Genomic DNA, 27,458 nt, shown 5'->3' with positions numbered 1-27,458 from the left:
CACTTTGGTTTTGAACTAGGGCGGGATCAGGAGGGAATGGGTAGCCTTGGAGTGTGGGGCAGGGCAGCGAAATGGTGAAGCTGATGGGATTCTGGCTGTACCTGCCCTGGCTGTTCCTGTCCCTCACCCAGAACCAGCCTGTCCACCACCAAAGTGTGGTTTGGTTTTGTTTTTAAAATACTCATGTATGTTACATTTGCTTTACCATTTAGATGGGACAAAAAGTAATTTATATTTTTAGATTTTTGTGGGAGTCCCATGTAAATTGTCCAGTGAAGGTAGTGAGGGCTTCCTGTATTCTAGGCCCCATGAGCAGTGGGGAGAGAACACAGCAGTGGAGTCTAGCGCCAAGCCTCTGGGAATGTCATTGTCCTTGAGGCTGCAGAGCAGTGTTTGTTGAATGAATGAGTGCGCATGATTGCAAAGGAAGACTAACATGAGAATGATCTGAGGCTTTTTAAGACTCAAAAGACAACTCCCAACTAAAGTTTTCTGGATGGTCAACTTTTGGGTAATCATGAAAATTGGAAGAAATGGCAAATACACCCAAATGACAAATGACCCATTCTTAAAAGAAAAGTAGATTCAAAAGTGTACATTCAACTAAACTGTTGTCTCATGACAACCCTGGGCAAATTCTCCGATGAAGAATTAGTTTGAAGTGCATTGAAAAGAAAGCCATGTAGAGTAGGAGACACTACAGGTATACTAAGTGCAACTTGTTTAAAAAGAAAACAAAAACTAATTAGGCATTTTGCTAAGCTTTCTAGGCTAAGCGGTCAGGACAGTCTTGATATTTTTCCTGACTTCACCAAGGTATTTAACACCATCTCTGAAAATCTCCCTGTGCCTGAGATGGCAAAACATGGTCATTTGATATGGTTTGAATCATAGCTGGACTGTGGAACAGTCCCCACAGAGAGCTGATTTAACGGGCTGATGTCAACTGGAAGGGAACCCTGCCCACTTAGCGCTCTGAGGGGAGCCTAGTGCCCGGAGTGGGGGGAGGACACACTCTGCAGAAGAAAGGCCTGGCTGGGAAGGTGGACTTTAGCAGGGCTAGCACGCTTTTGCAAAGGGAGCTCACCCTCGAGGACAAGCTGGGAGACCTTGAAGTAGTAGATCGGTTTTGTTTGTTTCTGCTTTTTAAGGCCTAGTATTTTGTTGGGGGCTGGTGGTTTTACTTGCTTTTAGTCTCAGAGGGAGTTGGCCTGCATGAAATGACTTAACGGAGAATCCCCTTCAGCATTTGTGTTCTTAGCGACCAGAGGGAGGGAGGTGGAGATCCCAGTGTTGGGTGGGCTGCTCTGGATTCGTGTCTTCAGATGGGGGGCTGCTGTGAGGGAGCCAGTGATGGCAGACTGCTCAGAGGACGAGGCGCTTTCGGGGAGGTCCTTGGCACAGGGGGTGTTGCCCATAGTGTGAGGCAGGGGTGGAGACGCTAGGGGTGGCGAGTTTGGGGTGCAGGGGGACAGCTCCATTTGCAGGGGTTTGAGCAGCTTCTGCCTGGCGGGGGAGTTGGGTTTATTCTCTCAGGTGCATTTGGGGCAAAAGTCCCTGGCAGCTGGTAGAAACCGTGCTGCAAGCAGAGGGAGGTTTGTGAGCGGAACTTGCATGCGGGAGACATCAAGTAGAGACAGCTTTCTCTTGGGTTTTTATTAAGTTTGAGACCAGTGGCTGGATTCACGGCCTTTTCCTTACCACTTCATTTAGGACTTGATCCTTAGCTCCTTGTATCTTCTTTTTTAAAACCAGCTTAATTTTGTTTTTATTTTTATATTTTTTCTTTCTGCTTTGAAACTTTTAAACCGATATAACAGAAAAAGCTTCGTGCATTGAAAGACTTGTATACCGTTTCTTGGATTTACCAACCATTAGCACTTTGCCGTATTTGCTCTATTTATCTTCTTCTCTCTTGTTTTTTGGGCCTCTTTGAAAGTAAGCTATAGTCATCATAGCAGTTTAACTCGCTTAACTACTTCCCTATGTATCTCCTAAATACAAGGACGTTCTCCTACATTACTACAATAGAGTTCTCAAACCCAAGAAATTATCTGAATATTCAGATTTTTCTAGTTGTCTCTAGAAGCATCTTTAAAACTTGAAGCTTTTTTTTTTTTTAATTGTTTACTTATCCAGAACCCAATCATGAGTTAACATTGGAGCTCTTCAAAAACTGGGGATGTACTGTATGGTAACTAATATAACAAAATAAAAATTATTAAAAACAAAACAAAACATTGGAGCGCTTGACATTTCAGATTCCTAGTCCTAACCCACTGGAGCATCTGATTCTTCAGGACTAGAATGGGCCTGGAAATCTGTGTTTTCCTAATTTTTTCCTATGAAAACATTCAAACCTTCAAGACGCTTACAAGAAAAGTCCATTTAGAGTCACCAGTTGTTAATATTTTGATGCCTTTGCATTCTCTATTTCTCTCTCTAGACACATACACACCATTTTATGTATTTATTCATTTTGCTGCTGAACTATTTGAAAGTTAAATCATAATACTTTACCCCATAATACTTTAAGTCATAATAACATCCTTCAGCTTTTTTTTCCTAAGGACAAGGATATGCTCCAACATAATCACAATATAATTATCATGCTTAGGAAATTTAACACTACTTTAGTACTGTTACCTAACCTAAAGTCTGTATTCAGATTTTCCTAATTTATTCCAATAATGACTTTAAACTGACCCTCCAGCCCACCTTTAAATTCTTGATGTCTCTTTCACTTAAAGATTTTTTTAAATTAAATTATATTTTCCCCCGCAAAAGCTCATAGGTAAACTATATTTTCTTTCTAAAAGGTTTTGCTTTTTGTGATTTTCTAAAGATTTTACCAGGTGTACAGGGCGGAGATTACGGTAAAGAGAAACTTTTTGATTTCTTCAGTGGTCTGGTAATTTAAGTTTGTGGGTCATGACAAGTTGGGGGGAAACATGCAAATAAATACACCGGTAAACTAGTTTTCAAAAGAAAGTCAAGGGACCAAGTGTTGGCAGGGCTGTTGGGTGGCAGTGGAATTAGATTTATTCCATCCAGTTGAACTTGAGGGGAAAAGAACTGGCTTAGAAATTTTTTTTGTGACTCATCATAGCTAATGAAAATATTCCTTAAAATTATCACAGTTTCTCTTGCCTTTGCTCGCTGTGATACCTGCCCCTAAATGGCATTTAGTTGACATCATGTCTGATCTGGCCTCTGACTTTCTGGCCTTTCTCCTTGCTGGCATAGTGTTTGAGCCAGTGACAGGGCTTCTGTTGGTGATTGTGTGTCACAGATCCAAGCTGGAATAGATGTCACACTTCAGAATGTGAACCATGGAACCCTGTTAAGGTTTAAGTTAGATTTCCCAGTTTGGTAATATATAAAACATAAAAAATAAAATTTTGATAGCGTCAAGATTAAAAACTTTCACCCATCAAAAGATGCTTTAAGAAAATGAATAGGAAAGTCACAGCCTGGCAGAAGATTTTGTAAAATATAGATCTGTTAAAGGACAGGTGTCTGGGAAATACAAGGAACTCCTACAATTCAATTTAAAAAAGCAATAAAAAAAATAGGCAAAAGATTTGAACAGACAGTTCCCAAGAGAAGATAAATGGCCAGTAAGCACATCAAGAAAGTGCTCAAACGTTGGTCTTCAGGAGAATGCAAATTAAACCACAGTGAGATAAACTGCGTACTCACCAGAATGGCCAACATTAAAAAGACTGACAACACCAAATGCTGGCAAGATCCTAGTACAAAAGAGCTCTCATACATTCTTAGTAGGTATATAAAATGCTAGAACCATCTTGGGGAAAAATCTGGCAGTTGCTTATGATACTGAATGTACATGGGGCCTGTGATCCAGCTATTCCTAGTGATTTAACCCAAGATAGGTGGGCATGTATTTCTAATATGTGAGCAATCGTCTTGTACAGTAATATTCTTAACAGCTTTGTTTATAATAGTCCAAAATGGGAAACAGTCCAGGTTTCTACCAATAGCAGAACAGCTACACTCTGACATACTCTAATATATTTATACAATAGTATACTACCCAGCAACAGAAAAGAATGAACTGCCACTACATAGAACGTCCTTGGCTCTCAGGAACATAAAGCTAAGGGAGGGAAGCCTTACACAGATAAGCACATATGGTGCCATGCCATTTTAAGAAACTTCAAGAATTTTTTTCACCTGCAATGAAAAAGAAGAAAGAAAACAAAGGGGCTACCTCTGGGGTTGGGGTTGAGGTTGAGGTGAAAGGTGACTGGAAAGGGCTATGAGAGAACTTAGGGGTGGTGTTAATAATGTTCTATGTTTTGACAGGGATTTGGGTTACACAGTGTGTATTTTTGTGAAAACTCAGAATGTACACTTAAAATTAGAGCATTTCCGGGGCGCCTGGGTGGCACAGCGGTTAAGCATCTGCCTTCGGCTCAGGGCGTGATCCCGGCGTTGTGGGATCGAGCCCCACGTCAGGCTCCTCCACTATGAGCCTGCTTCTTCCTCTCCCACTCCCCCTGCTTGTGTTCCCTCTCTCGCTGGCTGTCTCTATCTCTGTCAAAATAAATAAATAAAATCTTTAAAAAAAAATTTAAAATTAGAGCATTTCATTTCATGTAAATTTCACATTAAAAACGATAAAAAAATATTGAACTGTAACTTATGATAGAGAGACTGAAGTACTTAGGGGATGTGAACCAATGTCTACAACCTATTTTAAGATATATTATACATATAAAGTAGACGACTAGTATATGGATATAGAATGAATTGACACGCCATAAGCATTGTAATAAAATGTTCATGGTAGAAGCAAAGTGATAATATATGGGTATTCTTTGTAAAATTCTTTCAGCTTTGTTGTGTGTTTGAAAATGTTCATAGTAAAACATTGGAAAAATACTCATGTTGTTTTTTGAGGCATATGAGACAGCCATGGAGGGGGCAGAATGGTCAAATACTGGCAGGTTTTCATGGGCTGTCCTAATATATGCATCCACGTTTTGCAGCTGTTTTATTAGCAGCCTTTATCTGACAGGGCGATGACAGAAAGCTTCATTTTCTTCCAGTCGTTGTGCTTAGCTGGACTAGATTAGTCTGTGGGTAACAGAGGCTCTTGACCATCTTTGGGACCGATTCCTTAACATGCCAGTCACGCTGCATTTCTAGTCTCTTTGGTTTAAATCAGATCTCATTTTCAAAGCAGAATTTCTTGTCTCCTATTAGCAGTGAGGCAAGAGGGCCTGAAGTGGGGGAGAGGCTCGCTCTCTGTGGTCTGCTTTGGGGCAGTGCCCTCCTTGTGTCTTCTATGTTTTTGGCCTATGATTTCCTAATAATTTGACTCTAAAATCCATATGTTTTGCAGTTTACACCTGAATCTACTGTATACTTTGTGCCTAGGGCCTTTATATACTCCTTCCCTTCTCTCTCCATTTGCATCTATAGGACACTCTATCATAAATGTTGAATCCTTTTGTCCTAGAAGTGGAAACTGGTGAGGAAGGATAACTTTGGATCTTTTGCTGTCTAAAGTGGTTAAGGTCAAAAAGCCTTTGGGGACACAGTTGCAAATCAGTTGTGGTCATGCCTATTGGCTTTGTGACCTAGTCTCATTGCTTCACAGTTGGAGTTAAATGAGTGGGACTAGGCTTTTTTTCATGTTACTGTTTTAGTTTTGAAAAAAGAACTTTTTGTTTGCTTGAACAACTTTTCATTACCTCAGAGTTTCTGAATGGACCCTAGAACTTAGTTTTCTCTATACCTTCTGCTACTCCCAGTTCAGCAGTAGACTGATTTTGAACTCCATAATAACTAAACACCACTAATAACTGTTACCCACATACAGATGATCGATTAGCCAAGGAGTGCTTTTTCCTCCAAGTGTTTCCTCTTTCTTGAGTCCTCTGTAGGGAGAATTAATTAATTTGAAAGCACTAACTCATTGGACCTGGCGTGAGAAATGAGTTTTTGGAGTTCACTACCATTATATCATGATTTTAGCATCTCACCAATGGAGCTTTGGGACATCACAGATTCATAAGGTGGTTGGTTGATGGACCTGTGTTCATCACTGCAGAAGAGAACAACTGAATCCACAACACAAACATAGGTGTGCGCTGGGACAGTGATTCCTCAGCCTGGAATTCCAAAGAGTGATAAAGGTTCCAAACAGTAAAGGGAGGCTGGTATCGGTAGGTGCGGCTAATATTTCACTTTCCCTTACTTATACTGGTGAAAATAGAAATGACTTTCTCATTTTTGTTTTACTAAATTCTAATACCCCTTGTCACTCCCTCAGCCACTCATGCCTTTTCTGTACAGGGTCAGTCAGGAGAGCAGTGTGAGGCATCTGGCTGTGGGGCCAGGCGCATGGGACTGCGGCGTCCTTCTAACTTGGGCCTTCTTATGTTCGGCATAGATGTCAGTCGCGAAGGTGGATCAGTGAGGAGCTGATCTGACACAAAGCGATGAAAACTTGGTCATAGACCAGCTTGGGTTCATAACTAGTGTTTGGTAAAAGCTGGGCTTCTTTCTTAATATTTCTCTCAACTATTCGTAGGTCTTTTCCTGTTGTGAATTAATTTTAAGATAATTCATGGAGTTGGAGGAAACTTGAAGTGACGTGACATTTGTTAGACTGAACTTTGCACCCTTATTTTTCAAGTGTTAGGAGAAAGAGGTTTGATTATTCATATAATATCAAGAATTTGAGAAGGAGTTTATGCATTTAACAAATGTTCATGGAGTTCTTACGAGGTATAAGGCAAATGTACAGTAATGAACAAGGCAGTTGCAGTCCTTGGGTTTGTGAAACTTGCATTCTGGAGGAAGAAAGAGATTAAGAACTAAATACCAATGAAATAACTCTGTGAAGAAGTATATACTACTGTTAGAGCATATTAGAAAATGCTGTCACAGGAATGAATATATAATGGGAAAAGGATAGTCTCTTCAACAAATGGTGTTAGGGAAACTGAACAACTTTTTTACACCATACACAAAAGTAAATTCAAAATGGATTAAAGACCTGAATGTGAGACCTGAAACCATGAAAATCCTTGAAGAGAGAACAGGCAGTCATTTCTCTAACATTGGCCATAGCAACACATTTCTAGATATGTCTATAAATAAAAGTAAAAATAAACTTTCAGGACTACATCAAACTAAAAAGCTTTGCAAAGCAAAATAATCAGCAGAACTGAAAGGCAGTCTGTGGAATGGGAGAAGATATTTGCCAATTACATATCTGATAAGGGGTTAGTATCCAAAATATATAAAGAACTGATTCCAATCAACACCCAAAAAGCAAATATTCCAATTAAAAAAATGGGCAGAAGACATGAACAGACATTTCTCCAAAGAAGACATACAAATGGCCAACAGACACATGAAAAGATGTGCAACATCACTCACCATCAGGGAAATGCAAATCAAAACTACAATGAAATATCACCTCACACCTGTCAGAATGGCTGAAATCAAAAATACAAGAAATAACAAATGTTGGTGAGGATGTTGAGAAAAAGGAACCCTCTTATACTGTTGGTGGGAATGCAAACTGGTGCAGCCAGTCCGGAAATTAGTATGGAGGTTCCTCAAAAAATTAAAAATAGAGCTACCCTATGATCTAGTATCACACTACCAGATCTTTACCCTCAAAATACCAAAACACTAATGCAGAGGGATATATGTACCCCAGTGTTTGTTGCATTATTTACAATAGCCAAACTATGGAAGCAGCCCAAGTGTCCAATGATAGAGGAATGGATAAAGAAGATGTGGTTTATGTATATAATGGAATATTATTCAGCCATAGCAAAGAATGAAATCTTGCCATTTACAACAACATAGGTAGATTATAGACCGTATAATGCTAAGTGAAATAAACCAGCCAGAGAAAGATAAGTACCATGTGATTTCGTTCATATGTGGACTTTAAGAAACAAAACAAAATAGCCAAGGAAAAAAGAGAGAGGCAAACCAAGAAACAGACTCAACTATAGAAAACAAACTGTTGGTTACCAGAGGGGAGGTGAGTGGGGGATGGGGGAAAGAGGGGATTGGGATTAAAGAGTATGCTTATCGTGATGAAAAAAATAATTAAAAAAAGAAATAATAAAAGACAACAAAAAAAGAAAATGCTGTCCCAGTATTTTGGGAAGGTTTCTTTGAAGCAGCCGGATTTAAGCAGAGCAAGCAGGAGATAGCTAGGCTGGGGACAGACGCACGGTGGTCCACCAATGTTGACATTCAGGAAGAGGGCGTGGCCTATGCAGAGACCCTGCGACAGGACCAGAGCAGGGTGGAGTTTTTTTGTATCTGAAGCATACACAGCTACAGGAAATGACACAAAATGAAAGCCAGGTGGTAGGCTGGGGCCATGTAAACAGAGTCTTATAGACCACATCAAATATTTTTATTTTATGCTTAGAATAGTGTGAAGCCACTCAGGGGTTTTTAGAGGGTAATGATATAATTGGATTGAAAAAAAAAAGTATTGTAGGGGTGCCTGGGTGGCTCAGTTGGTTAAGCCTCCAACTCTTGATTTTGGCTCAGGTCATGATCTCAGGGTCGTGGGATGGACATCAGACTCCGTGCTCAGAGGTTAGTCTGCTTGAGATTCTCTCTCTCCCTTCCCCTCCCCAACTCCTTGCACAGTCCCTCTCTTTGTCACTCAAATAAATAAATCTTTAAAAAAAGAGAAAAAATATTGTGGCTGCTGACTGGAGCACTAAAGTATGTGAAAGTATTGTAGTAGCCTACGCAATGATGGTAGCATGGATTTGGGTGATCCCAATAGGGAGGCAGAAAAATGAGCTATTTGAGACACGGTTTCCCATTTTTTATGTCATGGCACATATAAATGGTTTTTAAAAATATCATGCTGTGGGAAATAGACAAGGATGACCCAGGGCCTGAGGGGAATTTGTATCTTGGCATAGTTGTAACCCATGTGCATCAGCCTGTTGGAGAGAGACTGTGAGATGGGTGTTTGGGAAAAGAGGAAGAAAATGAAGTCAAGGATGAATCCTAGGTTTTTGATTTAAGCAGCTGGCTTGACGGAAGTGCTCCTGAGATTTGGACAGCTAGAGAGGAGAGGGGAAAGATCGTGGGTTCAGTTGTGTATATGTAGAGTTTGGGGTTTCCATAAGTATTCACATGGGATATTGAGGAGACCAGTATGTGGGTTTGGACCTCAAAGGAGAGAAGAATTTAAGCCAGATGGAGGGTGGCTCAGAGTCAACTAGGGAGATGGCATAGGACCAAGGCATGCATGCAGAATTTCCACATTTAAAAGTCAACTAGAGTGACGCCTGGGTGGCACAGCGGTTAAGTGTCTGCCTTCGGCTCAGGGCGTGTCTGGGATTGAGCCCCACATCAGGCTCCTCTGCTGGGAGCCTGCTTCTTCCTCTCTCACTCCCCCTGCTTGTGTTCCCTCTCTCGCTGGCTGTCTCTGTCTCTGTCAAATAAATAAATAAAATCTTAAAAAAAAAAGTCAACTAGAAGAGACTGAACGAGTAAAGGGAGATTGAGAATTAGAAAGTCCAGAAAAGTAGAAATACCAGATGATTCTGAAGCAGTGAAAGTTAAGGAAGGAAAATGTTTAAGGAGGGAGAATTATTCTGAGAGGGAGGGCGAGTAAGATGAGGGCTGGGAATGTTCCATGGGCTTCAGTGACCTGGAAGTCATTGGCATGCCATTAGAGCAGCTACAGTGCAGAAGCTAGGTCGCAGCCTGCGGGTTGTGAGGAGAGAATGGGCCATCAGAAAGTGAAGGCAGTGAAATTACAGCTCTGTTGAGAACTTCCTCTGTGATGGGGAGGAGAAAGAGCAGGGGCTAGCTCTGGCCTTGGGAGGCTGCTGGGACAGGAGAGGGAGAAGGTGAGGAGGGGGAGGGGCCGAGGGATTGGGAGGAAAGCAGAGAGTGGATGCGGGTGAATGGAGGTTGGTGATGGTTGGCAGTGCGGTGGAGACAGTTTCCTGCTGAGGCTTTTGTTTCTGTGATGTAAGAGGCTATGGCATTTTCTGAGTATGAGAAAACAGACTACCTTAGGGGCAGAGATGTTGGAAATAGCCCTCGTGGAGAACCGGAGAGTGAGTGTTCTAGAGCAATGGGCGGGGTTGACAAGCAGCCCTGAGGGCCGGTTGGGGTTGGCTCCACTGCGTGCTGTGCATGATTTCATTTGGTGTGCCTTGCTGCCCTTCCAGTCGTGGAGAGGGTGAATAATGTGTTCATCCAGGGAGACAACTGTGGCAGATGGATGCACTGAGGGGATGGAGGGACAAGGGGTTTTGAGAGTCAGGGAGTGATTTCAGTGAGCAACTGTGGACTCTTAAGATGGATATGGAAAGATGTGAAGGCAGGAGGCGAGAAGGGGTTCAGAAGAACGTAGAAGCAAGAGAACTTCAGGATCCAAGAAGAAACTGTTGAGTAAACAAGCTGGAAAAATAGGTTATGATCCAAGTGGGTGATTTTATCCTATGCATTGCACGTTCCTTGCAACCTAAATCTTCCCATACGGCCGTGGTGTTCTCCAGTGGGGGGCGCTGTGTTTAAGGAGATTTTACTCAATGCCTGCTGAGTTGCCTTTTGTTATGTCTGTAATACTGGCTATTTAATATTAGGTTTCAAGTGGTAAAAGTTGCTCATGTTTGCTTTGGAGACTATATGTACAAGACAAGGGGTGTGTGTGTGTGTGTTTAAGAAATATATTTTTGGTATCTTTTGATATCCTGCAGTTCTCATGATGGGCTCAAGCAAAAAGAGCTTTCATAGCAGTTACAGAATCTGTAAGGTTGATTGTGTCAGGAAAGCTACAGAGATACTTCAGCAAGGATGAAGATTTGATTAGGAAGGTGAATTAGGGTGGGTTTATAAGAAGATCCACGGTAGGGATATAAGAATGAATGTCGGGTAGAGGATGGAGCAGAACAAGGTCACTGGGGATGAGGGAACCAAAGAGAACTTGTCACATTTGCCACACAGATAGATATTGATGTCACGTGGTAATGGCTAGTATGGAGGTGAAGACGTCACCAAGGGGAGAGGGCACTGGGGGTGATCCATCATAGTGACTAGGCGGGGGGAGAGCAGTAGACTTGGGTGGCATCGGGCCTCAGGGACAGGGGTTTGTTGTTTTCTTTTTTAGGTGGTAAGTAAATGAAGGTCTGGAAATTGGTAAGAGCAAGAACTCCTTGCCTCCTCCTCTAGACCCCGAGAATTAGAGACGGCTAGGACAGTAAGTAGTTCGATAGTTCTCTTTATGTGCGGTCCCGAGACCAGCCACATCTGATCACCTGACTGGGAACCGGATAGAAATGCACATTCTCAGGCCCCACATGCTCAGCAACGCTGGGGGTGGGGCCAGCAATCTGTGTGTGTGTGTTTTCTAAAGATTTTATTTATTTATTTGTCACAGAGAGATAGAGCACAAGCAGGGGGAGCAGCAGAGGGAGAGGGAGAAGCAGGTTCCCTGCTAAGCAGGGAGCCCAATGTGGGACTAAATCCCAGGACCCTGGGATCATGACCTGAGCCACCGAGACGTCCAGCAATCTGTGTTTTGACAAGCCCTCCAAGTGTGCTCTTGAGAACTCCTGCTGCAATGATAGCTGCTTGGCTGCGGGGAGGGAAGTAGTCAGTGTGACCGGCGAGCGGTCTGATGGATTTCCCCTGGTATGTTTTGGAAGCAGGCAGAGCCTGGACTCAGTAGACATGAGACTTGGCTCTCGTGGTCTCCAGTGGCATCAGGCTGATAATAATAGTCTCAGAGCACATGTTAGAAGTTTGGTCTTTGCCCAGACCTAGGAATTTGCTATTAGCCCCAGCAGTGATTACAAGGACTTGTTCATTTATTACTTTAGTTGTCATTGCTAGGGTTTTAAACACACGATTTGCTATATGCACATGAATTTATTTTTAAACTTTTCATAAACATTTCCTGTCATAAAAATAAGTTGTTATTATTGTAAGTGCTAGTTACTTGCAATTCAGAATTTCTTTTTCCTTAAGGAATGTGATAGATTGCATGTTATTTCAGATTTATCCTAATCACTCTATCTAGAATACACTGTATCTAGAATGGCATACACAGGTATGCCATTATTGTGACACTAAGGAGGGAAAACATTTTATTAAAATCTGCAAAACGTGTCAAAGGTGAAGGAGAAGGTTGTGTAAATGTGTGTGATTTGTGGAGCGGGAATCATTGGAGCTGTGTTGAAGAACCTGGATTTAGTAGGTGTGATTCCTGTCTCAGTTCAGCATTGGCCACAGACCTGCATTTTATTTTTTTTAATTTTTTTTTTAAGATTTTATTTATTTATTTGACAGAGATAGAGACAGCCAGCGAGAGAGGGGAACACAAGCAGGGGGAGTGGGAGAGGAAGAAGCACTCATTGCAGAAGAGCCTGATGTGGGGTTCGATCCCATAACGCCGGGATCACGCCCTGAGCCGAAGGCAGACGCGCTTAACCGCTGTGCCACCCAGGCGCCCCCAGACCTGCATTTTAGGATGCAGCTGGCTGGGCACAGGCCCATAAAGGGAGAGAAGGAACCCCAGCAGCTTGGGCAGCCATGGTGGCAGGCTGGCATCACGACGAAGAGCTGGGACTGGAGATGCAGAGGCTTGTGCATACGTCCTGATGGGTTCTTTGGAAACGTGTTGCATGGATGTGTTGCATTTATTTTGCATGCTTGGTTTGTGCTGAGACACATTTTAAAGGCAAGGAAATTGAGGCCCCCAAAATTGATGTCTTCCCCAAATCAAAGTTAGTGAAGAAGCCAGGAATCGAATCCGGGTTCCTTAAGTCTGAAATGTGCTACCCCCCGCCCCCCATGTGAGTGTAGTGGCTTGGTTTCCTGTGGCCCTAGGACAGGTGTGTTGTCACTCTCCCTTTCTCTGAAAACAGCAGAACGAAACAAAAAACCTCCAAAACACTAAATTTGCATGATGGCGGGTCATCTTAAATCCCGCTCAACAGATGCATCACTATCATGTAACATTTTAGCAAGCCCTAACTTTGGCAGGACAGATCTTTGAGGAAGGGCAAGGGCAGCAGGAAATGGCTCTTGGTCAGAGGACACCTAAGAAACTTGTCAGTTTTGTTCAGTTAGCCCTGATGCCTTGTTTGCTCTGTTCCAAATCAAATATTGGGACCATAGGTTGCTGACTCCTCTTCACAACATTTAAATGTTTAATTTGCATGTGAAGCATTCAATTTGACCAAAAAAAATTGAATACTCATAATAAATAATTTTGGAAGGCTGCTGCCTTGCTCTGGATACTATTTGTGCTAAATTTAATACACTAACCAGAGCTCTGATGAATTCTGTGAACTGCTAATCTTAAATTAGTGATAGATGGTAGTGGCACTGAGCTGGTTTTATTTCACAGAAGGGATGATTTGGAGGTGGGTGTGGAGGGAAGTGGAAAAAATCAGAATACAGCTGCACACTCTCTTTCTCGTACCTTCTCTGAGGTCCCATTTCCTAGATCACTGCCGTCATGCTAAAGGGTTTCTTCTTTCCCTGTTCCCTCCTCGCACCCTCCCTTCCCTCTCTTCCCCTCCCTCCCTCCATGCTTTCATTCTCAGCTCCCTCTCCCTCTTTCTCTAGTGAAACTTTTTTTTTTTTTAAACTTTTGCTGTTGGAGCAATTAGACTTGGGATGGTAATGCCTGTGAATCAGAATTGCAGAGCATTAATTTCTTACTATTTAGTGTTCTGTTTCACTCACACAAACTGAGTCATGTGTGAGTTTGATTAGATTCTGAAGGGCCAGATCAAGCTGGTCCTGGGCGTGGGGCCACGTGTTCCAGCAAGACTTGTTTCAGTTTTGAATGATTTGGTCCTTGGGCTGAAACCATTGAAGACTGATTCCAAAAAAAAAAACAGAACTGGCAGCACAATTTGTTCTCTTTCCTTTTCTCCAGCATGCTTCATTTTTTTTAAGGTTTGGAGTTGGGAGACAGGACCAGCTGAGAGAGGAATCCCATAAGTGAGAGAGAAAGGCTGTCTCATTGTTAGGGGAGCATTTCAGCCTGAGTGGTTAGCAGTATTTGGCCATGAGGAAGAGGCCTCTAAAAATAACTGGTGAGCAGAGTTTGCAGTCAGGTCCAGTTTCAGTTCTAGAGGCCTTGCCCGTGGAGCAGTTGGCCAGTCTCGAGCTCTAGTAGGGAAGGGTCGGCGTGCCTGATACCTGCTGATAGCGCTCTGATTTTTGTCTTCCATCTGTATTATTCATGGATTGAAGAAACCAAAATGGCTGAAGGTAAAGGTGCATTTTTATCGTTTGGGTTAAAAGTGGTTTAGGATCTAGCGGGCAAGTTTCATCTTTCTTTTCAGTTGTACACTCTTAAAAATTTTTTTGGCCAAGTGCTTCGACTGTATCCTCTACATTTTCTATTTTGAACTACTGGAGACATCAACTTTTCAGGTAGTTTAATTTTTCATGGAGTAATCTGTCTTTAATCTGAGTATGTTTTGGTATCTTAACTTAGAATATCTTTTAGTATGTTGTACTATCAGAGACCATGTTTTGCAAATTTCAGAAAAATGTACAAGCGGTCTTCCTTGGTCTTATAATTACAGTGAATTTCAAGAATGGCGTGTATTCAGATCTCAAATTATAGGAAATTTAAGGCCTGTGTGAGTCTCATCTTATATCAGTGAGCACGCTTAATTGGTTCAAGCAAAGCTTGACTCAGGCTTTACCATATGTGGAAACTGACCTAATTTTTGTGAAGTGGGCAATAAATGCAAAGTAAAGACACTAGGATTTTATTTTGTTTTTTTAAGTGGAATTATTAACTTCAAGTGTTAACAGTGTGTTTACCTTTCTGTATATGTTTGTTTTTGCCTTACTTTGTAAGGTAAGAGTGTCTTTTCACTTAATTGAAAATAAGCTACATTAGCTCATTATGTTTTTGTTTTGTTTTTCAATTTGATTTGGACTTTTTATTTATATGTTTTTATTTGTTACATTAGATAACCCTACTGGAGTGGTAAAAACTACCACGGTTCTGCTGTGGCATATATATTCACGAACAAAACACCATCTCAAATCCCAGATTTCTGTAGCCTTCCCATCCTGCTCATTATGTTGAAATTTTATTTAACAAAAAAAAAGAAAAAGACGTGTTAAGACAGCTTCCAACTCTCAGCTGCCTAAGAGGCCACTGGAAGGAGTCTATTATTAGTCTAGAGAATATGAGTATCCCTACTTTGAACATCGTTTTGAGTAAATGGTTAGAATGGGTCACTTGACTATTATTATAAAGTGCCTCATGTCGCCATGCCAAAGAATTTGAGATATATATCTTTAGTTCTTTAACAAGGCATTTTCTAGTCTTTTCTGAGGATTATATAATCTATGTAGTGAGGTAAAATCAGCGGGAACTTCTGACCTACTGTTAATGGTTCTTGACTCCCAAATGGTGACATTTTGCAACATGAAAAAATAATCAGTTTGGTGATTTGCTTGACAGTTTTTGTGTTGATTTTTTAAAAAAATTTTAAATGTGTGGGGTGTATGTATAAATACGAAATTACCAGCACAATGCTAAGCAAAACTCATACATGGCTGATTTGTAATTCAGTTTGTTGTAACGCGTTTAAGTAATTGACCAACTCCTATTCAGGTGCTGGGGTTTATCTTCTATTATCTTTTTTCTCAGCCAAATAAATAAAATGACCTATTGTCCCTAGCCCACATTTTGTAGAGAGACACTTTTCGTTGCTCACTGTGGTGGTTTTCTGTGTTGGGTAGTATGGAAGACGAGTTTTCTGATTTGGAGGTCATTACTTTTGATTGGTCAATGTGGAAAAAAAGGAATCACATAGTTCTTGCCATATTCTTAAGCCCCATTAAAAAAAATCTTCCTGACTAATCAATCCCTGGGACTATAGGTCAAATAATGAGTCAGAAAATGAAATGGAAACACTTAGATTTATTCTGATCTTAGGAAATAGGGTTAACTGCTAGACATTCTTCCAGAATACCTTTGGAACAAAGTGTTGATTTCAGGTTTGCTTGGGGGGTTTTAAACTCTCTTGAAGTGTTCATCTTACTATGCTTTTTTCAGTTAATTGGACAGAAAATAATGTGCCCTTTGGGACTAGTTACACCCTATTTACAAAGTGTGACATATCATGGGAGCATTACTTGGTGTCAAATAGAAAGTTCCCCTAACAGAGATGTCTTGGGAAAGATTCCTTTCTATAATTTACTGTTTTGTTCCTTTGTGGAATTAGTAAATATTAACAGTAATAAGATTAATAATGGTAGAGTAACTATTTGACATTAGAAAGGATAGATAAAATATTGCTAATGATTTCATATTCTAGCTAAGTAACGTTTACCCTTGACATTGATCTTTTAAAGTGATAAATTTGTTTGCTAAATAATACTGTAAATGAAAAACATTTCTAAGATTTGTTATGCCTTTTTTGCATTTGTAAACAGTTTTAAATAATATTTTAATGACAGACTCAATCTGAATGTCATCATTCCCTTGTACTTAAGATTATTTTAAGGGGAATTTGAGATTATTTTAAGGACAGTTCGAGATTTGCCTACCAGCATCAATCATAGATCGCCCCCTGACATTTAGTTTTTTCAAATTCTTGCTCTTGCGGCTGGTTTTCATACCTCCTACAGGCCTTCCTTCCAGCAGCATTTTAGGTGAGGTTGTCTTTAAAGTATATTCTTTAGCTTTGTGCAGTATATTAGGAAACTTGATCACAGTTGTTAGAATCATGGCTAAAACAAATGTAAGTCAATTCTAGGCAAAGGTATGTTCTTTACTTTGTTTTCCTCCCCCTCCCCCCTTTCCTGATCTCTGCTACAGTGTGTGCATTTATGTAATTAAAAAAAAAAACTTTTTGCACCTTTTACTTATATTTGGTGTTGCTGGTCAGTAACTAAGATGAGTATTTGCTGAATTAACTTGAATAAATGAATCTTTCCTTTTGAGAATCTTAGAAATTTTCCTCCTCCATTTCTGCTTTAAGAAAGAGATAGAAATGGAGATAGAGTTGAACTTTGAATTCAAATAATTATTTTGTTTCATTAGCTGTTTCATTACAAGCTCATTTTAAGTTATAAATCCATATTTGGAGGTAATATTCCAGAAGGCATTTTTCTTATTATAATTAGTATTCTGTATAAACAGGTATGTATGCATATATTTGTATGCTATATAGAAATAAGGTTTTTTTTTTTTTAAGATTTATGTATTTATTTGAGAGAGAGAGAGAGAGAGAAGGAGTGAGTACGAGTGGGAAGGGCAGGGGGAGAGGGAGAGACTCTGAAGCCGACTGCGCGTGGAACCTGCCCTGGGCTCTATCTCAAGACCCTGAGATCATGACCTGAGCCGAAATCAGGAGTCGGTCGCTTAACCGACTGAGCCACTCAGATGCCCCAGAAATAAGGTGTTTTTTTTTATACAGCATTGAAAAATGTCTTCATGTGCATCGAAGTTTTAATAAATCAAGCACATAACATTGCTAGTGAATCTGTGGTGCTCCCCGTCCCTACTTTTTTCTTTTCTTTTTTAAAATTTTAGTAATGCTGTATATTGTTCTTATAATTTTTATTGTTAAGACACACTAAGTATTGGAAATCATCATTTTCCCTCACAACTTTGCGGAGGTTTTCACCCAGCCTCCGCCTCCCATGGCTGTGTTCAGATATTGCAACAGTGAAGCCTGTTTTAAGTGGATTTAATATGTAATGTTATAATGTATGCCCAGTAAGAATTTTTTAATGTAAACATTATAATTTATATAGCCAGCTTTTAGGAGACTTATAATGATAGATCATATTAGAAACAGATTAGATGGCCATATGTTATTTGGTAAGTATTCTTTTGTGAATTCACCCTATGAGTATAAATCTGGCCGTTTTTGATAAGTCTATTAATATTTAAAGAACATTAGAAAGGGAAATTGACTTTTTTGTTAAGAATGAAATTTGTCTTCGTCATATTTTTATAGACTTAAATATGGATATATAGATAAAAAATGTATGTATTTGAGTGTGTATACACACACGCAGTCGCTTTCAGAATGATTTAGTTTTTATGTCCCCTTTTGAAAAGTTGATCTAGTAATTTGTTTAAAAAACCACGTATCTTTTTTAATAAGAAGAGTTTCATTTCATTTTTTCTTCCAAGAAGATTTGGCAGTATATTCTTGATTTGAGCCACTGGATACCACTACCAGTATTCCGTAATAAGAGTTGGATTCAGGGGTGAGAAAGCAGGTTCTAGATAAGAGCTAGTGAGCTTTTTTAAAGTCGTATAATTTGACCCACTCACATGGATCATGGAACTCAGGACCAGAGAAGTCAGGGTTAATTCCTAGCTCTACCCAATTTGTGCCAGGGACTTAGAGTAAACCACTTAATCTTTTTTCTATAAAACAGAGATAATTATTCCCATCCTTACCCACAGTGGTTCTGAAGCAGGCACCGCCCTTGTAGGGTGGGAAGAGTACGGGGGTATTTTTGTTTGGCTTCATCGGGGGGCTACTTACCTTCGGGACCCTAGGAAACCAGGGATGCCAGTTGCCCTGCGGTGTGAGGCACAGTTGCACCAGGTAAAGAGTTGTTCTTCATAGACATCCAGAAGCGCCCTCTTGAGATAGACTGACCAGACCTTTGTGAGAATCACATGCCGCCATGCACGTGGGAGCACTTTGAACTACATGGCACGTGCTCAGCAGAGAAGACAGTGTCCTGCTGTACCACCTGCTTGATAAACTTTTCCTTTTCTCAAAGGGTATTTGGGAATATGACATAGCCTTTGAATAATATTGATTATGTTCCTTTTCAAGAGAAATTTGAATACGATGGTCTTTTGTTTAAGGACGGTGTTGACCATTTTCTGTCAGTGTCACTTGACTTTCATGATTTTTGTTTACTTTTGGCTGTAAGAAGATTCTTTGCAGAAAGATAGCAAATGTGATAGATGACACTCAGTGAACTGCAGTATACAGAGCTGTTTCCTGCATTGAGACGGACTGTGAATGATGAGCCCTTTCCTGCTTCCTTAGGCCCCGGCGGGTCTTGTAAAGGAGAAGGACTGATTGTTGTACTAGTTTGCTTCTCTTCTTTCCTGACCTCTATTTCCTATAAATAGTCTTTTTCCTTCTCCGTCTCTCTCTGGCTAAGAATATGGAGCCATTTTGGGGAGAGATATTTTCTGTGGCCATTAACAGACTTTTTAAGATTCTCCAGAAACTAAGTGGGTCAGAGAAAAGGACGTGGCCACATTTCTGTGTGACTTCATGAAGTTGTTGATACGCGCTGAACTTTGGAGAAGGTTATATGTAAAGAACTTAGAAGGAAGATATACGTATTACATATAATATACATATTATATCAACCTTTGTTTTAAAAAATGTTAAGCAATGAATTTTTTTTTTTTTTTTGCATTACTTCTGAGTCAAAGTTTTGTATGTGTGGTGTTAAGTCTGAGCAGAATCTTTTCTGTTTCAAAATCTTTATTTTAGGGGCACCTGGGTGGCTCAGCCTTCAGCTCAGGTCATGATCTCCAGGTCCTGGGATCGAGTCCCACGTCAGGCTCCCAGTTCAGTGGGGAAGCCTGCTTCTCTCTCTCCCTCTGCCCCTCCCCCTGCTTGTGCTCTCTCTGTCTCTCTCTCTCCCAAATGAATAAATAAAAACATCCTTTAAAAAAATCTTTATTTTTTATAAACTGTTTTGAGAATTTGAGTGAAAAATATTTTTGGAATGATTTACCATTGTAAGTACTTTCAAATTACTGGAGAAATAATTCAGCAAAAAGAGGTGTTCAATAAGGTGTCTTCTAAAATGACATTGTTCATCTGTTTTATTTTTAAACAGAGACAAAGCATGGAGGACACAAAAATGGGAGGAAAGGAGGACTTTCTGGAAGTTCATTTTTCACATGGTTTATGGTCATTGCATTGCTGGGAGTCTGGACATCAGTAGCGGTCGTCTGGTTTGATCTTGTTGATTATGAGGAAGTTTTAGGTAAGAATTTGGTATTGTTTATTATGTGAATTTGTAAGCGTGAAAGACATCCTTTAATAATCTTAAAGATTTATCATTGTTTTGGGTGTAATTTCTGTAGCCTTTCAGTTGTTCTCAACAGTGTAGGAACAAAAGGGGATGTTATCAGGGTTACCTGGGAGTAGTGGCTTTTCAACTTCTTTGAACATAATCTGTAGTAAAAATAAAAAATAGACATTTTATTGTATGGATATTACACAGAAAAGTTTTATCAAATAGTACTTAACCCTTAGGAAGTGCAATATTATATAATTTCTATTCCATCTTGTTATATTATGAATTTTAAACATTCGTGAGCCCCTGAATTTATGTCGGGACCCAGTTTGCAAGACCCTTCCTTAGAGAGCATTTGGAAGCACACCCTTCGTCTTCGTTGGAATGAATTAGTGTGTGTGTGTGTGTGTGTGTGTGTGTGTGTATTGGTGTTGGTACAGGGGTGTGTGTGTGTCTCTGTGTGTGTTGGGATAGGTGCTGTCTGTATGCTGTTGAGGAGGTTGCCATGTTATTTCTCATAGTTGTCTTCCTTCTCCTTATTTTTCCTTTTCTCTCCCCATAATCACTGCAGTTTTTCATGACTTTTTACATTAATGATTCTTTTACCATTTTTGGAGTTATAGTCAGTCCAAAGTCACAAAGTCTTTTTAAATTGGTGAAATTTACATAACATAAAATTCAATATTGTTAATATGTGAAAATGTACAGTTTGCTGGTTTTTAATATATTCCTCATGATCTAATTCAGAATATTTTCATCACTCCCTCCTCCCCTCTCCTGGAAAACACTAATATACTTTCTGTGTCTATGATTTTCTTACTCTTGACATTTCATATAAATGGAATCATACAATATGTGGCCTTTCGTATCTGCCTTTTTGCATTTAGCTTACCGTTTCAGGGTTCAAGACTTGCTTCATTTTATAGCTGAATAATATTCCATTGTATGGATATGCACCACGTTTTGCTTATCCATTCATCAGTGACGGATCTTTGGTTTCTTTCCACTTTTTGGCTATTGTGAATACATGGTCTTCCTCTTTAATGATCCCCAGTGAAAAGTGTGGACGCTGTCACTGAACAAAATGCATGCTCCTCTGTATGTACCGCGTTGCATAGAAAACCCCTTCACTTCCATAAAGCCTTGTGTACTTCTGCCTTAGAGGTTAGATTATAGCCATCTTGTGGTTGGGGGGTGGAGGCAAAACACGCTTATGGATAATCTGCCATTTATTGGAACTTTTCATTATTAACTAAAGGAGAGTGTCTCTGGATAGATGATAGAGTAAGGGGAAGAATTTTAGTTCGGAGACAAACCTCTGAGTAGATCTGTGCTTTTGTTGACTTACAGTGCTATATTGTTAGGGAACATCTATTAAACAAAAGAAGAGATTTAAAATGTTTGTACATTTAAGGGCAAGTAACAATTTTCGTGTTTTTGCATGCATGCAGCCAAAGCAAAGGACTTCCGTTATAACTTATCGGAGGTACTTCAAGGTAGGCTATTGGAGATGCGTTTTAAGTCTACTTGTCTTAGTCTCTAAAACCTCATCCTCGTTCTATTAACGTAGTCATCCCCTGCATCAGAGAAAATAGGTGGTAGGACCAATTTCCCCCTTGAAGTTTGTCAGAAAGGATGGTATTTTCTATCTTTGTGATGTTACCTGAGCTCTGCGCTATAGATAGCCTCCACCTACAGATAAGCGCTTACTTATATCTTCTTAGCAGAGAAATGATAACTTCCTTATCTCTCCATTATGATTACTAGTATTTTTTATTTTTATTTTTAATTTGTGTATGTGTGCTTTCTAAACCAGAATCCTACACAACTAGTTAACTCTTTTCCTAAGTAGAACAAGGGCTCTGGGAGGGTGAAGGTTGATCACAGCCACTCTCCCCCAAAAGTTCTGCCTGCTCTCCTGCAGTGTTTTCACTTATGTTTTATTAGAGACGTGGTAACGGTGCTGCAGACTGGTTTTTTAGTACTAATGCTATATTTGTGGATGCTGTTTAAAATATTGCTGTATATGATGTCTCCTCACAGCCATTATCCAGTGCTGAGTTCTAAGTGATGTTGATTTTAGAATGTTTTTTAGGGAATTGTATATACTTGACTCATGTTTGGAATGCTAAACATAGCAGTGCTCCTAGATGATACAGCCTTAAGATAACATTTTACTCTGCTTGAAGAGGCAAGGCTCTGGGAGTACTGTCTCCTGAAGTAGTCTGTTTTAAGCTTTGTTTTTTTTCTTGGTAGTAGATGGCCAGTGCTAGTTAAGTTTTAAGTGGGATAACTGAGTTTTCCTTTGTCATTTCAGGAAGCCAGTTTTATATACTATATTTCCAGAAGTCTTTTTTTTTTTTAAGTTGCTTCATGATGTTTCTGTTATGAGTCATTATTGTAAAATATAAAATTAATTGCCCTCTTATTTTTAGTGCTTGCGCTTGACATTATTTATATTTAGTCTTTCTTTGAGGCTTGGTGGGTGTTCTTTTTATTTTGAATACTGGTGGCGTGAGGAACTTTCATACTGTAGAAGCATTACATTTTTACGCAACTCTTGGAAATCTAATAATGTTTCTTATATATGTTGAAATTTTTACCTAAACTATTTTTAGCATCATAATAAAAAATTCATCTGAAATGATTACATCAGGGGATTGTTAAAACTTTAAGGAAAATATCATCTCAGTTATATTTCTTAGATTACAAGGTGAACATTTCCTGAATCTGTCAGTGAATCTTCTATTATTTTTAGGTAAGATCTTCACTGAGCACTGCTTTTCAGGATTCAGAGAGCAAAGAATTGCATTGATTGGTAATATTTATGGCTGACGGTCAGGACTGCAGTAAGTGGTGATGCCTTATCAAACTTGTTTTCCCTTTTCTTCCCATCCATCTTCTCCTCCCTCTTGCAGGAAAACTAGGAATCTATGATGCTGATGGTGATGGAGACTTTGATGTGGATGATGCCAAAGTTTTACTAGGCAAGTAAATGCTTTATTTTTTGTTAGTGGTGGTAAAATGCTGGAAACAGAACAATATCTTTGCCTTGATAATAGCTATGTCCAGTCACACACGTTTTCTGGAAGATATTTTCCCACTTCAGTTCTCACTGAAATTTTAATGGCTTAATTGTTTTTCCATGGACTTATATTTCAATATATTTTTATAAATGGATAAGTATACAGCTCTTGCACATATATTTTTAATAAGCATAATTTCATATCTATGTTCAGATTTAAAACACTTCCTATTATGAACTTAATATTTGAACATATAGATAATGTACTAGCCTGTTTTCAAATATGGTAATTATAGCCACTTTTTAGCATTACTTGATGTAATTCACTTCAATTTGAAAATGTAAGTTTCTAAAGGCTTACATAAATCCATTTTGAAATAAAATTGTGGTAGTGGATGTTTTAAAATGTATGAACCAGTAGTATTTGGCTGGGTTTCTTTATTTTAGAAATCTTGAGCCCTTATCTTTCTACCACCAGAATTACCTGTCTATCATTGAGATTATTTCTTGTAATATATAAATATGTGATATTCCCTCATTTCTTTTAAAATGCTGCCTTCCTAGGAAGGATGATGCTAATTTTGATATTATGTAATCTGCCCTGGTGAGGTGTGTGTTTCTGCTTGTTGAAGAGCAACACTTCCTTTGCTTTACTATGTAGTGTTATATGTATTAAAATTGTGTGTACTGTAGTATTTAGAAAAATAACAAATACATCATGGTAATGTATACCATGCTTACTAGAGTAATGGTGCAAAGAAATTCATCTCAGACACACAATTCTGTGTTTATTTCATGGATATGAAAAAAAATGGGAGGGTATCACATCTATAACCAATGGAACAGTATTAAGTAGATTAATCTTAACCTCCTTATAAAACAGTAAGTTCTAAACATGAAAAAAGGGTTTTAGTTGTAATTACATGTGATTTAGCTTCTTAATTTTGACCTTAGTTTATGTTTTCTTATTACTTCTCAGTGGGGATTATGTTTGCTACTTAATAGCAAAAGCTTACTATCAATGAATTTTTTTTTCCTGTCTTAACCATAATGGAATTTTCTATCTAATTTTGTCATTACATATCTAAATTTTTCTATGGGAATAGTAAATCCTCAGAAGACTATAATCCTAGACATGCAAAAGAAGTAAAATATGTAGAATTTAACCTATCAGAATGATGCTAATTTGCTTGCCTATAAGTGGTTTATTATTCCATTGTATTACTTTACTTTAAATAATGGATTCTGAATAGTGAACCTTTTTCATTTTAAAGATAACTTCATGTGGGCCATGTTTCCTCATTTTTAGAAATAATATTATTTCTCATCTGCTATATATATATAGAGAGAGAGAGGCTTAGAATCAGCTATGTGAAAAAAATAAAATCAGCTATGTGGTCTGTCAGGAAATATCAACTATTAAAAGTTAAAATATTATTTCTTCTATAGAACACACTGATTTCTATGGCAAACTTACGTTAATAACTTGAGTTTTAGTGTTTTAGATTGCAAGAGTTTATTTCCTGTAAGGTTTTTAAGCAACCATTAAGAGGTTAATTGATTGTAACATAGAACATTGCCCTCTGCAGGAGACATGTATTTGGTATGGACAAATTATAACTTGTTCCTTTTATAAGAATTATATATTTGGAGATAGAATCGAATTTGATGAATCTCGGAGTTCATTTTGGTAATTTGACTATTAAATGCACAAAGGCTAAAATAAATGATTTTATCATATAAAGGTACTAATTCACAGTTAGCTTGTGGCTTCACAATTAGCTGGAACAAGCCAAAGGTGAGCTGTCAGGCTCACTTATGTCTTCTGACCTTATTTCTGTAGTGATTGAATTCTCTGCATGAAATACAAGCTTGACTGGAATTGAATTTTACGACTAAAGCCCTTTTTTAGTTTTGTGAGGTTATTGTAGCTTAGTTGTGCCTTTTTACTGGCAAGTGGTTTCAAAGAGAGAGCCTGGTGAGATTCTTGGGGTACAGAGACATTAATGGGCTTTCTATGTTCAGGGAGAGGTTACAGGGGAGCAAATTCAGTGATACCCAAAAAGAAGCCAGGCTTCCTGGGTGCATTCTCCTCAGACAGGCAGCTCAGGGGTAAGAGTTTTGGATTAAGGCACGGGGAAACCAGAGGGCAGATGCAGGTAGGAAGCTAGAGATTAGGGGAGAGCTTTGAATAAGAGTTGAAATATGCTGAGCTTTCTTAGGTTTGGCATTTCTTTCATAAGTATTTCTTTCCGCATTCTTAAATTTGCATAATCTAAGTCTTACCAATTTGAGGAAGTGTATGCATTCATATTTACATTCCACATTTTAAGATCTGGTTTTTCTTGTGAAATACAAAGAGAATGAAATATGTGTGAGTAAATCAAGATATTCTGAACAGCCACCCTTAGTTTTATTTCATTGTTTCTGGCCATGGCCCTTACGTTCTACTTTGAAAATATTCTGAGCCTTTCCTAGTTTACATAGCTTCCTACTTTTGTGGCCAAATTATTTAGAATAAATAATCTTTGATATTGGTTTGGATTATTGAAAACTACATTGTTGGAAATTGTATTCTTTGAAAACTTGTTTCCCGAATAAAATCAACAGGAAAATGGTCCAAGGACCAATTGCTAAGAGTAACATCATTTTAGAGTAACGCCGCCTAAGGACTGCATGATTGTCCTTTTGTCCATGACTAGCACCTAGCTGGCACCGTATCGGGTGTGGCTGGAGAACAAAAGGGAAGCCAGTCAACAATTCCTAGAGCCTGATAAGCATTTGTAGACTGGACAGATGCCTAAGCAAAGTGGATCTTGGCCACTTGGAGGTGCTCACGCTCTGCCCTTGTGTTCAGGCCCGCTCTTAGAGGCTGAGGAATTCTATACCCAGAATATTTCCTTTTTCTCTTTTGAGTAGTATTTTTGTCTTAAGAGCCACAGGAAGGTTGCAGAGTTGGGTCAGTAGTTTGCTCAGGTACTTTTGCATAATTATTGAATACTTCATTCAGCTTGTCATACTGAAGGCTGATGAAGTTTTATATTTTACATTTGATACTTTGAAGTACTAATATTTGAAAATGGAGAAGAATAAACATGTTTATTATAAATATACAGCTATCGTGTTTTAAGGCAGGAAGAAGAAACCATGTTATTCCCACAGAGATTTCAGTGGGAATACAGATGTCTGTTCATAGCACTTGTCAACTATTAAATTGACTGAAAAAATATTCTAGTTGTGTCAACAAATAATTTAAATACCAAAAAGACTCACTGCAGTTTATTTTCTCCCTTGACCCCCATACATGAACAATGATATGATATAATGCTTCTCTGCACTAAAGTGGGGAAAATACACTGTAAACTTTACTATTTATGCTAGCTGTCTTACTCTTGTACCTTACCTGCCCGTCTTGTTTCCTGGCTGTTATGCTCCATGGAGAAATGTTGAGTGGCCAAAGCCCGACCTACTGAATGAGGTGATTATCCTCGGAAAAGCTCTCAAGTGATGGATGTTCACATTTCTTACAGCCAGAAATTTCTACCCTGTGTTTTTTTCTTTCACAATTACGGGTCTTGTTATATAGGCTGTGGCAGTATTGGTGGATTTTGGTATTTACTGGGCTGAGAGATGTTTCTTACCCAAAGCCAGTTCTAAACAGGAAAAAAAAAATGATAAAACCAACATGTACTTCACTTTTTTTCCATCGTGATGGCCTGTTTTGGGACTAATACTTAAAAAACAACAGGAGTCACGAGTCTTTGCAATAGAAGCTAATTTCTTGGGCTTATGGGAGGAGGACTTTTAATATTCCTGTTGCACGTGGCTGGAGGGGCCTTGATCAAATTTAATACTGGTTAGCAGCGTGAATTGCTATTAATGGCTGACTGTTCTTATTGGTCAGAATATAGGACCATGAGTAAGTAGCCAGAGCAACTGTAAAGCTAACATTTGATAGTATGAACATTTGATTATCTTATAGAATTTGAATAAATTTATGTCCGTCTGTGGGTGCTGTAAACGGTAATCTTGCCAGTCATATTAATCCCAGAGTTTCTTAAGTAAACTCTAGGTCCAAAGGGGAAAAGCGTGAGGAAATGAACCTTTTTATTTTCTTCAGTGAATATTTATTGATATATGTAAATGCTTGTATAATCAACTCTCGATAATATCTGGTTGGTAAATCAGCAAATGTGGAGGCTGTCAGATCTATCTTTTTACCCTCATACTTCTTTTGTTCTTTCTTCCCATTGACATTAATCGATTTTGGCTAACACAATTTTGTTTGGGGCTCTAGATTCTCTAATGAGAGAAAGGCAAACCTGGTTAGGGGCTGGTAGAATGGTGAGGATTGGTCAAATTGTGCCTTGCCTGTAGTACA

The 27,458-nt window shown here is 39.0% G+C and overlaps 1 protein-coding gene across 11 annotated transcripts in view; it reads left to right on the top strand.

The window, feature by feature from the left end:
* Positions 1-27,458, top strand: part of ASPH (aspartate beta-hydroxylase) — a 209,617-nt gene that overhangs the window by 15,637 nt on the left and 166,522 nt on the right. For 6 of the 11 annotated variants that reach the window (XR_004627802.1, XR_004627801.1, XM_034668106.1 and 3 more), the window contains exons 2-4: positions 19,870-20,019; positions 21,504-21,548; positions 22,971-23,039. Coding sequence is in view for 9 of the 11 variants with exons in the window: in XM_034668106.1 (XP_034523997.1) it covers positions 19,870-20,019; positions 21,504-21,548; positions 22,971-23,039 (264 nt within the window). In the remaining 2 variants the exon portion in view is untranslated. Of the gene's footprint in view, positions 1-13,669; positions 14,275-19,869; positions 20,020-21,503; positions 21,549-22,970; positions 23,040-27,458 lie in introns of those variants that run through there. The other 5 variants (XM_034668105.1, XM_034668113.1, XM_034668110.1 and 2 more) reach the window with 3 other exon arrangements.

The sequence above is a fragment of the Ailuropoda melanoleuca genome, chromosome 9 (assembly GCF_002007445.2).
Source record: "Ailuropoda melanoleuca isolate Jingjing chromosome 9, ASM200744v2, whole genome shotgun sequence".
NCBI classification, from domain to species: domain Eukaryota; kingdom Metazoa; phylum Chordata; class Mammalia; order Carnivora; family Ursidae; genus Ailuropoda; species Ailuropoda melanoleuca.
This window is presented reverse-complemented; position numbering and strand designations above follow the sequence as displayed.